Source organism: Molossus molossus, unplaced genomic scaffold (genome assembly GCF_014108415.1).
Source record: "Molossus molossus isolate mMolMol1 unplaced genomic scaffold, mMolMol1.p scaffold_m16_p_19, whole genome shotgun sequence".
Classification (NCBI taxonomy): Eukaryota; Metazoa; Chordata; class Mammalia; order Chiroptera; family Molossidae; genus Molossus; species Molossus molossus.
In genome coordinates, this window is record NW_023425354.1 from 50834566 (window position 1) to 50849901 (window position 15336).

Sequence of the window (15336 nt, forward strand, 5' to 3'; positions counted from 1 at the left end):
TCGGAAGAGCCGCTCTCTCCGCTCAGCTCGATGGTGACGCGGTCTCCTAGCGGGTAGCCTGGCAGCCCTTCCCCTTGGAGCTGGAGCGCGGTAGGTAGAGCCTCGCTGCTGGAGGCGTCGGCGCGGGCTGGGCGGCGGTGGGCAGCGGGGTCCTGAGGACGGGGCTGCCTCGGGTGCGGGCTTCGCGGCGGGGCCTAGGCCGGGCGGTCCTGAGTGCTGGGGGCTCCTCGCCCCGCTGGGCACCCCCTGCCTCGGAAAAAGGAAAACTCCGTCCGCAGACCCGCGAGACCTGGCAGCCCCCACCCCCACCGCCGGCGCCCTCTTCCTGCCCCGTGCGGAGGCCCGCCAATTGGAACTGCAAGGCTCCGGGCTCCTTCGCACCTCCAAGCCGACCCATTACACTTGAAGTAATTTTACTTTTAAGAAATTTTATTGCTAATAAAGATGCTGTTAGCGGTTAGGGTAGCAGGGGCGAGCCAAATAGAACTGTAGTCCCTGGTGTTTCTCGTTATCCCCAGGTCACAGTGTAAACTAATTATAAATAACAGCACAGTGCGAAGAGGTATGGGCTGCATCGTATCCCATCCCTAAACTTAGTGTCCCTGGGCCCCCATCCCTAAACTTAGTCTCCTCGGGGGCCCCCATCCCTAAACTTAGTGTCCCTGGGCCCCCATCCCTAAACTTAGTCTCCTTGGGCCCCCATCCCTAAACTTAGTCTCCTTGGGCCCCCCATCCCTAAACTTAGTCTCCCTGGGCCCCCCATCCCTAAACTTAGTGTTCCTGGGCCCCCATCCCTAAACTTAGTCTCCTCGGGCCCCCATCCCTAAACTTAGTGTCCCTGGGCCCCCCATCCCTAAACTTAGTGTCCCTGGGCCCCCCATCCCTAAACTTAGTCTCCCTGGGCCCCCATCCCTAAACTTAGTGTCCCTGGGCCCCCATCCCTAAACTTAGTGTCCCTGGGCCCCCATCCCTAAACTTAGTCTCCTCGGGCCCCCATCCCTAAACTTAGTGTCCCTGGGCCCCCATCCCTAAACTTAGTGTCCCTGGGCCCCCATCCCTAAACTTAGTCTCTCTGGGCCCCCATCCCTAAACTTAGTCTCCTCGGGCCCCATCCCTAAACTTCTTCTCCCTGGGCCCCTCTCCCTCCACTTAGCTTCCTTGGGCTCCTATCCCTTAACCTCCCTGGGCCCCAGATTCTTAAAAATCTCTGCTTGACTCCCCCGCCCCCTTCAGTTTCCTGGTTTCAAGTTTGTTGATGAGTTCCTCACCTGGGCCTGCTTGTTTAGTTTGGGCACAGCCCCATGTTAATGAGGCCATGAGCTTACCGAAGTTTATTTTTCATTCCGTGTGAAAGTTTAACTCATTTTGTCTGCCTTTGTTTCAGTAACTGTGATCTTAACCCCTCCCCTCCGCATTCCGTGGTGGATTTGCAAAATACAGAAAAAGGGGAAAACTGCCTTCTAATTCTCTTCCTCAGCTTCAGATCCCATCCTTGCTTGGCTTTTTTTCAGTGGGTTTCTTTCCACTGAGCAGAAGCAGCTGGTGATTGTGGGACTGAAGCATGGTGTTTTCTGTGAGCGGACATAACCAGCCCAGGGTGCTCCTCTGGAAGCTGGTAAAATTGTAGTCTAGCATCACCCATGTATTTTTTTATTCCAAAGTTGAACTGGAATTTCTGCTCAAAGCAAATGTTTGCTCAGCACTTCAAATCGTTTTTAATCAAACTAAATTTTCTGTCTTGGAGTTGCCAGGGGGCAGTAAGACTTTTTTTTTACCCTCATATTTCTGTGTATTTGTTTGTCCAGGAATAAAATTTTCCTCAAATTGACAAAAAGCCACAAAAGCACCCTGCTTATTCAGGCAATGTACGTATAAATTATTGTCATCCCTTTCAGTTGTAGGTTAATGGATAAAACATACATCACATAAATTAAAATTGAATTCAATGGTGTTTTTAGCTGGTCTGTTAAATTTTGTTTACCAGAGTGATTCTTTTAATAGATTTATCGTCGTTTAGCAGAGCATTTTTTAAAGTCCTCAACCAAGGATATTTTCCCATTGATTTTCAGATAGAGTGGGAGGGAGGGAGGGAGGGAGAGAGAGACTCATTAATTGGTTGCCTCCTGAAGGATCCTGACCAGGTCTGGGGAAGTGAACAGCAACTGAGGTATATGCCCTTGACCGGAATTGAACCAAGACTCTTTGGTCTGTGGGCTGACAGTCTTAACAGCTGAACCAAACCGGCCAGGGCTACCAGGGCATTTTCATAGAACCTCTTCATATTAAATTTATAATGGTAAATAAAATATTACCTTCTAAAACAGTTCCTGACTCAAAGTAGGTGTTTTGTAAGTATACATTGGATGAATTGCTAGCAAAACCTCTTGAGTCTGATTTCATGGACCTATTAAACTTTAGTGTTATAAAAGATACCTAAAATATCGTCTGGTATAAATCCATCACTTACTATTATCAAACCACCAAGATGCCCAAATGCATTTTTTTTCTTTCAATTTAGACACTTTTATTAAAAGAGAACACAAATAATATCATCTGACAAGGCTGATCAGATTTTGTGCTTGCTTTACTGTTTTGACTAGGAGATCTAGGCCGAACTTGCAGATAATCATCTCAGCATTGTAACTTTTTTGCTTCACCCTGGTTTCAGGCATCCCACCCTATTTGCCTAACCACAAAAATGTCCTGCCTCAACTTTGCTGTTATTGCGATAGTTAGCAAAGTTTCAAGCCCGTCCCCCCCCCCCCCCCCACCCGCCTTCCTTTCCATAGCCACCCAGACTATGGACTCTGCATATAACAACTATGCGCACCCACACTTCCTTAACACTGCTGGCTGAGGCTTTCAGCATCTCCCTATTGCAGCACTTCCCCTTAACAGACTCCTTACTCATTCCTGGGTTTGTCACCCTTGCCCCCTTTTTTTAATCTTTGACAGTAGTATAAGGAAATACTCTTTTCAGTGTATGGCTGTCTTTCTTCACAAATTCATAGGTGCTTAAGAAACTTCAGCCTTCTGCCAGTCCTCATTATTACAGAAGTTTTATTAGTGTCATCTTGGAGCAACTTTTCATTGAGCATCTCTAGGTATTTCCTTCTGTTAAACATCATTAATGCCTAAGGTGATCTTCACAAAATGCTGGCTGCTTATCTTGCACCATGACTTCTTGTAGGAATTTTTGGAGAAAAACTTGCAAAGTTTTCTACATTATTCTGTTCTATAAAAAGTTTCCGGTATTGTTTCTACACTTGATCTGAGCTCAGAATTAAAAAAAAGAAAGTTTCAGGTATTGCCCAGCTGGTGTGGCTCAGCAGATAGAGTATTGTCCCTTGGACTGAGAGATTCCGGTTCCGTTCCCAGTCAGCCCGGGTTGCAGGCTCCTTGCCCAGTAGGGGGCTCGCAGGAGGTAGCTGATCAGTGTTTCTCACATCATGTTTCTCTCTTTAAAAAATCAATACAAATAAAAAGTGTCAGGTATTTTGAGGTTCACCAGGCAGTTATCTTTTCAGATATATAATTTAAAAATAATATTCTTAACATAGTGCTTTATGAGTTACACAGTTTACAACTCAGATGAATCTTACAGCAACTGATGAGGATTGCTTTAGGAAAAACTGGGACTATAGTTCAATTCCAAGTCTTCCATTTCAAAGCTTTCAACAGTTCATTATAATACCTCTTAACTAAAACTTAGATGACTTAGCATATAAGGAATGCTTCAGGGAAAACTTTCAGAACAAAAACTGGATATTTTTTTTATCTTCTCAAAAGCGAATTATTTCTGTAATTATTCTGTTATTCTTCCAGACTTTATTTTCTCTAAATTTTTGAATGTTTTTTTAAAACTTTATATTGTAGACATTTAAAAACACAAAAGTAGAGAGAGTAAACCTCATGTATTTATTGCTAGCTTCAACAATTATCATCCTCTACTCAGCCACTTTTTTGGCATTTGGTGAAGCAGAGGGATATTTTGAATAAGTTCCATGGCCTTAGAATCTTTGTAATTCTAAATCTTCTCCCTGGAGGGATCTGGGTATTTTTCTCTCTGTGCCCTGGGACTGATATTTCTAAGCCCCCTGGCATCTCCCCGAGCCATAAACTAAAAGACTGACCTAGCCCGGAGAATCAGCTTCCTGCCCACTTGACTCTCTTATGCCTTCCTTACTCACTTGCGATTCTAGTTGTCATTCCTTGAATGTGGCTATGTCCTTTCTTCTTGCCTCTTCTCTTTTCCTTAAAAGAGCACAGTGTGAATTTAAGTTTCTGTTTTTTAAAATAATCTCTTTATGTAATAAAATTGCATGTTCCCTATCTGTAACCTTATTTTTCTCATCCTCACCTGAGGTTGTATTTATTGATTTTAGAAAGAGGGAGAAACATTGATCGGCCACCTCCTCTATGTGCCTGAAGATTGAACTCAAAGCCTAGGTATGTGCCCTGACGGGGAATGAAACCTACAACCTTTTTAGTGCACAGGACGACACTCCAGCCAGCTGAACCACCTGGCCAGGGCTATAAACCTTATTTTTAAGCCCTGGCCAATTTGGCTCAGCAGTTAGAGCGTCGGCCTGCGGTCCAGAGAGACCCAGGTTCGGTTCCCGCTAAGGGCACGTACCTCAGTTGCAGTTTGTCCCCGGCCCTGGTTGGTCTTGCGGGTGGCAGCCACTCGATGTGTCCCTTTCACGTTGATGTTTCTCTCTCTCTGTCTCTCTGTCTCTGTCTCTCTCTCCCTGTCTCTCTCTCCCTCCCTCCCTCCCTCCACTCCCTCCCTCCCTCCACTCTATCTGAACAAAAAATGTCCTTTGGTGAGGATAAAAAACAACAAAAACAAAAGGGCTATATTCAGCCCGGCCAATGTGGCTCAGTGGACTGAGCATCATCCCATGGACTGAGAGGTCCCAGTTCGATTCCCTGTCAGGGCATGTGCCCAAGTTGTGGGCTCGGTCCCCAATAAGGGGCGTGTAGGAGGTGGCCAATTGATGTTTCTCTCTCACACTGATGATTCTATCTCTCACTGTTCCTCTCTCTCTAAAAAATCCATAAAAACATATTTTAAAATTTTGTTAAAAAATAAAAGCTATATGTATTCAGCATTTTGGATCTCTTTTCTACTTCAGAATACATTGCTGTTTTGAAGTTTGTGGCCCTTGCTGGTTCTTTTCATGTTGCTTAACTTTCTTTAAAAAGTTGCCAAAATCATAGTATATTTTTGAGTTTCAGTAACCTGAACTGTGTTCCAATGAAAGATGTGTCTGGTTGGAATCACATGAAAGAAAATTTAAAGCCGAGTTACTTTGACTTGAAGCTCAAATGAGAATTTATTGGCTGATTTAACTAAATGACCAAGGTTAGTTCTAACAGGGACAGGTGGATCCATGGTTCAAGTAATGTTCCCAGGGCCCTCCTTCTTTTCATCAGTCAGATTTCTTCTCAGTTAATTTCCTTCCAGCAGTTCCAGCCTTAGTTGTCAGCTTACCGGAAGTAGTTCTTATAATTTCGCTAGGAGTTTCAGCAAAAGTCACAGGGCTGACCCTTGGCCCAGGTTAGGTTATATGCCTACCAGAGGGAAACGGGCTTTTATAGGCCAAGCCTGGGTCATGTTGTCTGTCCTCTCAAACCACGTGAAGTAAGAGTGAGGAATTGGATAGATGCCTAAAGAGTCATTGGGATGCAGTTATCAGAAGAACAGGGACTAGATGCTCGGTAGGCAAAATAACCACTATCTACTGGAGAAAAGATCAAATTAATTGGGACTAAATGCTCTCTAGGAGTTCCTCAGTATGTATTATTACCTTGCAGAGGTGGGGAACCTTTTTTCTGTCAAGGGTCTTTTGGACATTTATAACTTCATTCTTGGGCCATACAAAATTAATCAGCCTAAAAATTAGCCTGCTGTATTTGGTCAGGCTAATTTGGTGAGGTGTGTGATGTTAGCTAGTATTGATTTCACGGGCCTTATATGGCCATCCGGGGGGGATGTTCCCCACCAAAGGCTCTGAGTTAAAAATAAACTAAGTTGACAGGATAAAAGCACTCCCAGAAAGTTTTCTCTTAAGCTTTGGTAATGTCCCACTATTATCCTTGCTAAATTATCTTTGGGTTTGATTCTTCTGTTAATCTGTATTTGGAATTGCAAATATTTGAAATCTAATAGAACTAGAGATTTTCAGCTAATAGGTGAGTTTTGTATTCGCTGTAATTGTATCTGAGTTCTTCACTTTCCAAATCAGACTATCTCATCTATACCACCCCTCATAGCTATAGACTGACTTGATGTCTAGTGGGGTTTTCAAATGGGGACTGCAGGTAAAGATTGAGCAGATGAACAAACAAACAAACCCCAGTATAAAGGAGGACACTAGGCCATTTTTAGGATCTCCATCTCTTTTTCTGGTGCTGTTTACCTGTTTTGGGGATAATTATATCCAACCAGATTAAGGAAAGTAGCTGAAGCTCGTAATTGGGTGGGTCAGATAGAAGATACATTTTAGGGTCAAATGATCACCTCCACATCTGTTAGGGACGTTCAGACAGTTAGAATTTCCCATATCAGTTTTGGTTGTAAGGAAGGGGAGTTAATATTCAGCTTTCAAAAAGTTGGTTCAAGTTAATATCCAACTATTGAAGAACCAGGACCCATTGCTCTCAGAAATGAAAATAGTCACAGCAGTGTCCTAATTTTCGTGCCAGATTTTTTTTTTTTTGTTTAAAGTTATTCTTCTCATATCTTTACCCTGTTATTCCATATATGAAATATGAGAAACTTATTTCAAGCGCCCTATCCACCAACAAAGAGAAAAGATCTAGCCTGACACAGAATAATCCAGGGTAGGGGTCTAATGTATAAAGTACAATGGATGCGTGTAATGTATGACTTTCGAAAAGCTGGAATTTTGATAGAATCATTGGTATTTATAGAAGAAGGTGTGTGTGTTTGTGTGTGTGTGTGTGTAACTAGTGTGTGTTTCTTAAAAGTTACAAATTATTCCAGATTTGAATTTGACTTTTCTAGAATTAGAATGCCTATTCATTAATAGGATCCTACTCTTACAAATTATTACTCTTTTAAGGAATACAGGTTATTATCTGTTTTATAGATAAGAAAACTGAAACATTTTATGGACTTGGTAATTTAAACCTAAGCATCATTCCTAAAGCCCATGCACTTTCCTCTGCACGAAGCTGTCTAGTGGATTAACTATGAAGTTTAACATCCATTTTACCATTTGGAAAATTAAGATGTTTATACTTAGTTATCTTTTTCACTTTCTTTAGAAACCTGTTTGGAGGTTATGGATGATAAGCCCAACCCTGGAACTGTAAGTGGGAGTTCAGAACTTCTCTTCTCCTTTGGAGTTATAGCAGATATTCAATATGCGAATTTAGAAGATGGCTATAATTACCAAGGAAACAGACGGAGATACTACAGACATAGTCTTCTGCACTTACAGGGCGCTATTGAACACTGGAATAAAGAGAGCAGTCCACCCTGTTGTGTACTTCAGCTTGGAGATATCATTGACGGCTATAATGCACAGTATAAAGCATCAGAAAAGTCACTAGAGCTTGTTATGAACGTGTTTCAAATGCTTAAAGTCCCAGTTCATCATACATGGGGAAATCATGAATTCTATAACTTCAGCAGAGACTATTTAACAAACTCTAAACTGAACACAAAGTTTCTAGAAGACCAGATTGAACATCATCCTGAGACTGTGCCTACAGGGAGTTATTATGCTTATCATTTTGTGCCATTTCCTAAATTCCGGTTCATTTTACTTGATTCTTATGACTTGAGTGTCTTGGGCGTGGATCAGTCTTCTCCAAAATACCAGCTGTGTCTGAAGATGCTGAAGGAGCACAATCCAAATATGGAATTGAATAGTCCTCAAGGTGAATTATTCCTTTGAGCTGAGAATCTAATACATTGTCTTTAAATTCTTCAGCTACCTTTTATTCAGCAGGAAGATGGATGATTAAGGTAAAAGTATATTGTCGCTGTTGTTCAGAGTCAGGATTTCTCACAAGCCTCATGGCACATGGATTGGTTGCCGTTGGTTCAAGATTTAACAAATACCTGAATGCCTATTCTGGGCTGAGCACTTTTTCTAGAGCTTAGCCATTCAGGACTGTAAGCAGTACTGACAGTATCACTTTTTTAAGGGGTAGAGTGGAGAGAACAAGAAAAGTAGGTGGGCAGGACAGGTAATAAATGAAATAGTAACAAGATTATTTCCACAATGATACATGCTGCCAAGAAAATAAAGTAGGATCGAGGGGACTGTTTTAGTTTAGGTGGTCCGAGATAGCCTTACCACAGAGGAAAACATTTCAACTGAGACCTAATGACAGCAGGGGTCAGCCTTGGAAGGAGTATGTGGGACAGGGAAAAACAAATGCAAAGGCACTGAGCACAGACTTGGGCTTTCTTGAACTGCAGTAGCTCAGTGGACACAGTTGAGTCTGTATTTTATTTTCAGTGTAACAGGAAGCTAGTGAAGTAAGCAGAAGAGTGTCAAGACTAGGAGTAAGATGCAGAGTGATTTGTTTATTGCTCTAAATTCTTGTGGTTTCCTGCTTTAAGTCAATTGTTGCCAGATGTTCCTAAAGAGAAATAGGAGTGTACCCATATTTGCTAAGTTGGAATGTCCTAATGAGAAGAACATGATATTTGATGGATCTAACTTATAGAATTCATTTTAGGACTTTCTGAGCCTCAGTATGTCCAGTTTAATGGAGGATTCAGCCAAGAACAGCTGAACTGGTTGAATGAAGTCCTTACATTCTCTGACACAAACCAAGAAAAGGTGGTGATCGTGAGTAAGTATTTAAATGGTTTGTTTATACTGGCATTTTAGAGAATGAGAAAGTTAGATTTTAAAGTATACTAATAACATTTATATTGTGATATCCTCTTTCTATAAAAATGTTTAGTTTAAATTTTTTAATTGAAAAAATCTGAATATGAGATTAACATTTAAGGTTGAATCAGGGAAGAATTGAATTCTAAAATAACCAAAACATCTTGCCAAGTATTAAAGCCTGTGAGTTGACCTTTTAGATTTCATAATAGAATTTCCAAATGGGATCGATTTGGGTGGTAATATTTAAATGAAAAATTCAGTCCACGCCCCATACTAAATCTCAGTCTTAGGAGACCTACCAGTCAGTGCAGTGGCCACCAAACGGAGGCCCCTACTGCCCGGATGAAAGCAAAGCCGATGTAACAGGGACAGGTGTTCGAGACACACTGGCATTGAGCGCTTATGTGATGATTATTTTCGTTCAGAGTCATTTTCACCAAACATATTGCTATCAGATTGTATCTGGAGGCACTTAGCTGTTAAAGATTTGCTCATCCAGTTTCTCAGCTTACAGAAAAATAGGAGAATTTTAAGAGACAGATGATGTAGATAAGTGCAGTGACAGTGAAAAACAGGGAAAAGCCCTGGCCAGTTTGGCTCAGCGGTTGAGCGTTGGCCTGTGGACCAGAGATTCTGGATTCGGTTCCTGCTAGGGGCACGTACCAAAAAAAAAAAAAAAAAAAAGGGAAGAATATAGGACAGCATGGGAAAAGGGGCTGGGATACAAAATATGGACTCCAGTCTCCGTTCTGTCAGTTGCTGTATGATTTTAGTTATGTAGTTCAGTCTCATTTGGTTCTGTTTAAAATGACTAATAGAAATTTTTTTTCTCTTGCTTTTGGCTATTCAGATGTCATTTTGCCTAATTCTCAAGTTTTGGCCATGGCATTGGAAGGATAAACTTGCCATTGGCTGAGCTATGGAACACTGTAGCAGGAGGGGGTTTGAGTGGAGAGTACAGTACTTCAAGGCTGAAAATTCTGACTTTCAGGCGCTTGTTACACACCAGCAGAGATGTTGAATAAGCAGTTTGGACAAAATGAATCTGAAATTCAGAGTAGAAGTTTGGGCAACAGGTATAGATGTGCATGTTGAAAGAATACAGATGATATTTAAAACTTTGTATATTACCAAAGATTATGATCACCATTACCTGGTGATTACTAAAGAGATCACCAGGTCTTTAGGTGTAGACAGAAGTGAAACCCAAGAACCAAGCATTCGGGCACTTCTAATAAGATACTGGGGAAATGAGGAACTGGCAAAGGAGAGGGAGAATCAGTAGCCCTTGAGGTTAGGAGGAAAACGCAGAGGACTGGTATTATCCTGGAGCCAACTGTTTCAAGGAGAAGGGAGCACCTAATTGTGCCCAGTGCTACAGGGATTTGCTAGGTGAGTCCGCTGTGGCATCCAGATCTGGAAAGTCACACAGCCTCTTTGGACCCTTAGCCCTTGTTGCAGCTTGAAGACTGGCTGAGTGTGTGTGCGTGCAGGTGCGCACTGTTAGCCCCTACCTAAAGACCTGGGTGTAGTGCACACTTCTCTTTTTACTTGTAATACAAACTAATAGGTATTAAACAGAATAAAGATAAACAGTAACATAGAGAAAGGAAAAGTAATTTAATGGGAAGAAGCAAAGACCAATGAACTATTGTACCTGTACTTCAGAGTGAAAGTGTGTCTTGCAATCAGGAATTTGAAAATCTGGCTCTACTTCCACATCTCCTATGGGACCCAGTATGAATATTCCCACGTTCACTCAGTTTTCTAATCTGTACAATGCCCATGGCTACCTTGTTCTTCTGGAGGTTTTTAAAGGGGCATGAATCAGCCCGGCCAGTGTGGCTTAGTGGATCGAGCGTTATCTCATGGACTGAGAGGTCCCGGTTCAATTCCTGGTCAGGGCACATGTCCAGGTTATGGGCTGGATCCCCAGTAGGAGGTGTAAAGGAGGCAGCCCATTGATGTTTTTCTCTCTCTCTCCAAAATAAATAAATAAATAAAAGGGCATAAATCAGTTCTTTATAAAACATTGAGTGTTTATAAAAATGACATACAATTCACTGGTCCATTCCTAAGTGGTTCTTTATCTAAGCGTGCCTCTCTGTGTGTGTAGCACTCCTGTACTTACGGAAGTCAGGGAAGGTGGACTCCAGCACTGCATTTGCCTGATTCTGCTCCCTTTGCAGACTTCCCCATGTAGGATGCCTTGGTCTCCTGTGATGTGTGTACATCCTGGAACTCACAGGGCTTCTGTCTCTACTGTGACCTCTGCCCTTGTGTATGAACTCTCTCACCCTCCTGTATGCCCCAGAGACGTGGCTGTAGATATCCTCGTTCTTAGTGTGTGTGAGTTCCCGCCGGTCTCAGTCCATAATGGGAGCAGTACACATTGTTTTCCTGAGTACTAGTTTGTAGCCATTTATTTTGGTGAAAGGGGTATATACTAATTGGCTCATAACTTTTCTTCTCTTTAACTAACAGGTCATCTTCCCATTTACCCAAAGGCCTCTGACACTGTGTGCCTGGCCTGGAATTACAGAGACGCCCTGGCAGTCATCTGGTCTCATGAGTGTGTGGTGTGTTTCTTCGCTGGTCACACTCACGATGGTGGCTACTCTGAGGATCCTTTTGGTGTGCACCACATCAATGTGGAAGGGGTTATTGAAACAGCCCCAGACAGCCAGGCGTTTGGCACGGTTTATGTCTATCCGGACAAAATGATGTTGAAAGGGAGAGGTCGAGTTACAGACAGAATTATGAATTACAGGAAGGAAAAACCTTTTCCATTTTTAGTCTGATTTATTTTATCTTTGATGACTTAGCTTTGTGTTTTTGCTCCCCTATCCCACCCCTAAGTCCTCAGTCTCATTGTTTAAGATTCTGTTGGCATAACAAGATATAGTTATGGCGTCAGGGTGTGTTGGCTCATAGACATTCTGAAGTGTCAATTCTGGGTCGAATATCAAGTGCTAAAAATTGAAAATGAATGGACCAGGGAGGAGATTGGCGGGGGGGGGGGGGTATAGTCCTCAAAACAGACTTTATTTTAGCTTTACCTGAGACTTTTTAAACTTTTTATGCTCATTTACTACTGTGTAACTTAAAGTACATAATGAAAAAGAATTAAGCACAGGTAAAGCTTGTCCTTTTAACCCTCCTTTGCAAACGAGCTTTGGACATTTTTTTTGCTCAGAATATCCAACATCTTGTACTTTTATAGGCTTGTGTTCTTATTTTATAGACCAAAAACTATCATGTTACTTCACAGGGAAATGAGGTGCTCCCATGTGAGGCTGTCTGAAGGGCCTTCAGAGAAGTTATGTGGTCCCTCATGATTCCAGCTGAAGCAGAACCATGGGCCAGGGCAGACGTGCACCTGCTCACGTGGTCTGTGTGGGCCGCCAGTTAGTGCTGCCTGAGCGTAGCAGCTAAATGAATTTACCTTTGACTCCCTCTTTAGATAAACGAGACATGTTTAACTCACCATATATGCTAAGGCTTATTTGCAGAAACACTTACTAGATGAAAAATGGGGACTGTTTAAGTGTAGAGAAAGTTTGATTCAGAGCTTAAAAACAGTAAGAGAGAAACCAATACTGGTCAACATAAGTGTGCCTGCTGAATACCTAGGCATATGGGGGTATGCAGTGTATTAGTTTTCTATGGCCACTGTGACAAATTACCACAAACTTGGTGGCTTCAGTAACACATATTTGTTCTCTTAAAGTTCTGGAGTCAGAAGTCTGAAGTTATTTTCACTGGGCTGAGATCAAGATGTTAGGGCCATGCTCCATTTTGCTAAATAAGGTAACATTCATAGGTTCTGGAGATTAGGGCCTGGATGTCATTGGGGCCACTATTCAGCCTACCCCAGAGTGACTATAATGTACTCCCTGCACTCACCATCTTTATGATGGTGAGGACAGAGAGATCCCTAGGTACAGTGTGTGAAGAAATGACTGGGAATGCGGAGCGGGGCTTTCGTTTTGTTTGAAGGGATTAGGGATGGCTTGAAGAAGAGGTATTGTAGGATATGCTGAGTTTAGGAGATGCAAGTAATGCTGTGAAGACTCGCCAAAAGGTGCTGGGGTAGGGCAAGAAATAAAACAGAAAGAGGTTAGGCCAGGGCTGTGTGGAGAAGAGCTTTGAACAACCAGCCAAGTTCAAATCTACCTTGTCAGACGGTGCGAGGAACCCTGGGGTTCCTGAGGGGTCAGGGTATGATGAGATTTGTGTTCGGTCCAGGCAGTGGAGGGGCTGGTGCACAGGAGTGACAGTGGGGGCAAGGCCTGGGGTGAGAGGACAGGCTTTCACAGTAGAAATATTAAACTTTCTAATACTTAAATTCAGTTGAAAGGTAGTTTAAAATTAATTTCAGTAATGATCTTTTCTGAAGGCAATACTCTACCAAAAGTTAGTTATTTTATATACCTAAGGAGATTTAAAAGGTACAATAAATTCACAGTGTGATTGTGGGAGAAGCAGACATGATGAAAGTGTCTTGAGCGTTATTCTTTTTTTTCGTATTGGAACATTACTGTCTTTTAAGCACGGAATCAAGCATTACTTGGAGGATGGGTAGGTCCTATATAGAATTTGCAAATAAGTCCATTTCCTAATGTATGGTGTCAATAATTACATTAAAAGAGGTGTAAAAGGCATGAATATTATACAGACTAAATGTACACTGGAACACTGAAATCCTTCATTTTATTGACCCTTAAAATTAATTTCACTTTAATTGCTTTAATATCAACTAGATTTTTTCCCCTTTTACCTCATCTAAATCTTGATCAGGAATTTCTGACTGTCCAGTGGCCATCGTGTAAAATAAAACACATGCGTACCTCCTTTAACAAACATTTGTGGAATCCTTAACATTGTTTTAGAAGATACAGACAGAGACAAACAACGAGGCTCATTTTCACTTTTCTGACATGATTGGTGCTAATACTTTTTTTTTTTTATCCTCACCCGAGGACATTTTTCCACTTTTTGTTCAGATAGAGTGGGAGGGTGAGAGAGGAAGAGAGAGAGAGAGAGGAACATCGGCGTGAAAGGGACACATCGAGTGGCTGCCACCCGCACGACCAACCAGGGCCCGGGACAAACTGCAACCAAGGTACATGCCCTTAGCGGGAACCGAACCCGGGTCTCTCTGTACCGCAGGCTGACACTCCAACCGCTGAACCAAACTGGCCAGGGCGGTGCTAATACTTTTTGAGTGGAATATTTCCTAAATCCCATGAACCAGTGCCTGGACTACAGTGTCTGATGCTAGCCTGTGTTAAAGAGTTGCCCTAAAACAGCACTGACCAACAGAAATACAGTATGAGCCACGTGAGTAATTTAAAATATTTAAGCAGTCACATTTTAAAAAGTAAATAGAAACAGATAAAATGAACATTAATAATTTATTTACCCCACTATATCTAAAATATTTCAACATGTAATTGATATAAAAGTGTTACATTTTTTATACTATGTCTTTAAAATCTAGTGTATATTTTATACTTACACCCATCCATTTGGAAATACTCGATCTGTATTTAGATATAAAATTTGCCATTGAAGACATAAATTCACATGTCCAGGTTATTCCCAGCATATTTAAAACAAGTGTTCCAGGCACTGTACATTTTCCAATAGCTGAATTGATGTTTTTAAATTAAAATGGAAAAGAAAAGAGGAAACTTGACTTTCTCAGTCTCGACACATTTCAAGTGCTCAGTGCAACATGTGACTAGTGGCCACAGTATTGGAGCATGTACAGTAGCCCCAAAATGGTCTCACCCCAGGGTTACTTTTGACATTCATTTTGTTTTTAAATGTGTATAGAGTTTGGTCTTATTTTTCATTTGCAATGTAATTATGCCCTGTTTCCTTTTTGGTTCCAAATTCTTTTATTCGAACTAACTTTCATTTCTTTCCAAGACATGTTGGTTCATCTAGAGTCCTTGTTTAGTTCATGGTACTGTACCAGTTCTTTCTAATGAGATTAGGTCAGCAGTACAGCCCTGTCTTGAACCTCTGTTTCTATCAAAGTAACCAAACCCTGCTTCCCTCTATTTTAATCATGTGTAGCCCTTTGTAAGCACTTTATATTTTCAGAGTGCTCTCATATTATCTAGTTTAATCCTTCCAACTGTATAAGTAGGAGATCTAGTATTAATTCTGTTTTATAGATAAAGAAATATCCACCAGGAGGTTTTTATATTTGCCCAAGTCACATAGATAGTGAGGAAGCTGAGTTAGAATTCGTATTTCTTAACTTTTTTTCAACTGCCCTTTCTGCTACACTATGACACAATAGAATGTCAGACCCTGTCTCTTACTAGTCCCGTCCAACCCCACGTTGTGTTGTAGTCAGCCTTAAAAAGTTCTTAGGATTAAATAAATGAAATCTATGTCTATAAAAAATTGAGAATTCTTATTTTAAAAACAGGAC

General features: G+C 41.6%; 1 protein-coding gene across 4 annotated transcripts; it reads left to right on the top strand.

The window, feature by feature from the left end:
- Nucleotides 1-8: 8 nt before the first annotated feature.
- On the top strand, nucleotides 9-11879 carry ADPRM (ADP-ribose/CDP-alcohol diphosphatase, manganese dependent). Of its 4 annotated transcripts, XM_036268986.1 has the most exons (5): nucleotides 52-90; nucleotides 4386-4449; nucleotides 7297-7914; nucleotides 8725-8841; nucleotides 11370-11879. In XM_036268986.1, the coding sequence occupies exons 3-5, from the start codon at nucleotides 7314-7316 to the stop codon at nucleotides 11684-11686; spliced, it is 1035 nt and encodes a 344-aa protein (XP_036124879.1). In that variant the 5' UTR covers nucleotides 52-90; nucleotides 4386-4449; nucleotides 7297-7313; the 3' UTR covers nucleotides 11687-11879. The 4 variants fall into 4 exon arrangements, with proteins under 4 accessions (XP_036124878.1, XP_036124879.1, XP_036124882.1 ...); XM_036268985.1 differs by lacking the exon at nucleotides 4386-4449 and having other exon boundaries at nucleotides 9-90; XM_036268989.1 differs by lacking the exons at nucleotides 52-90; nucleotides 4386-4449 and adding an exon at nucleotides 338-407.
- The last annotated feature ends 3457 nt before the right edge of the window (nucleotides 11880-15336 follow it).

Bases quoted from the DNA above. Each gene is read 5' to 3' on its own strand.
- ADPRM (XM_036268985.1), top strand. From the start codon at position 7,314: ATGGATGATAAGCCCAACCCTGGAACTGTAAGTGGGAGTTCAGAACTT. The intron at 7,915-8,724 runs GTGAATTATTCC...AATTCATTTTAG, and splicing joins GGAATTGAATAGTCCTCAAG to GACTTTCTGAGCCTCAGTAT. The intron at 8,842-11,369 runs GTAAGTATTTAA...TTTAACTAACAG, and splicing joins AGAAAAGGTGGTGATCGTGA to GTCATCTTCCCATTTACCCA.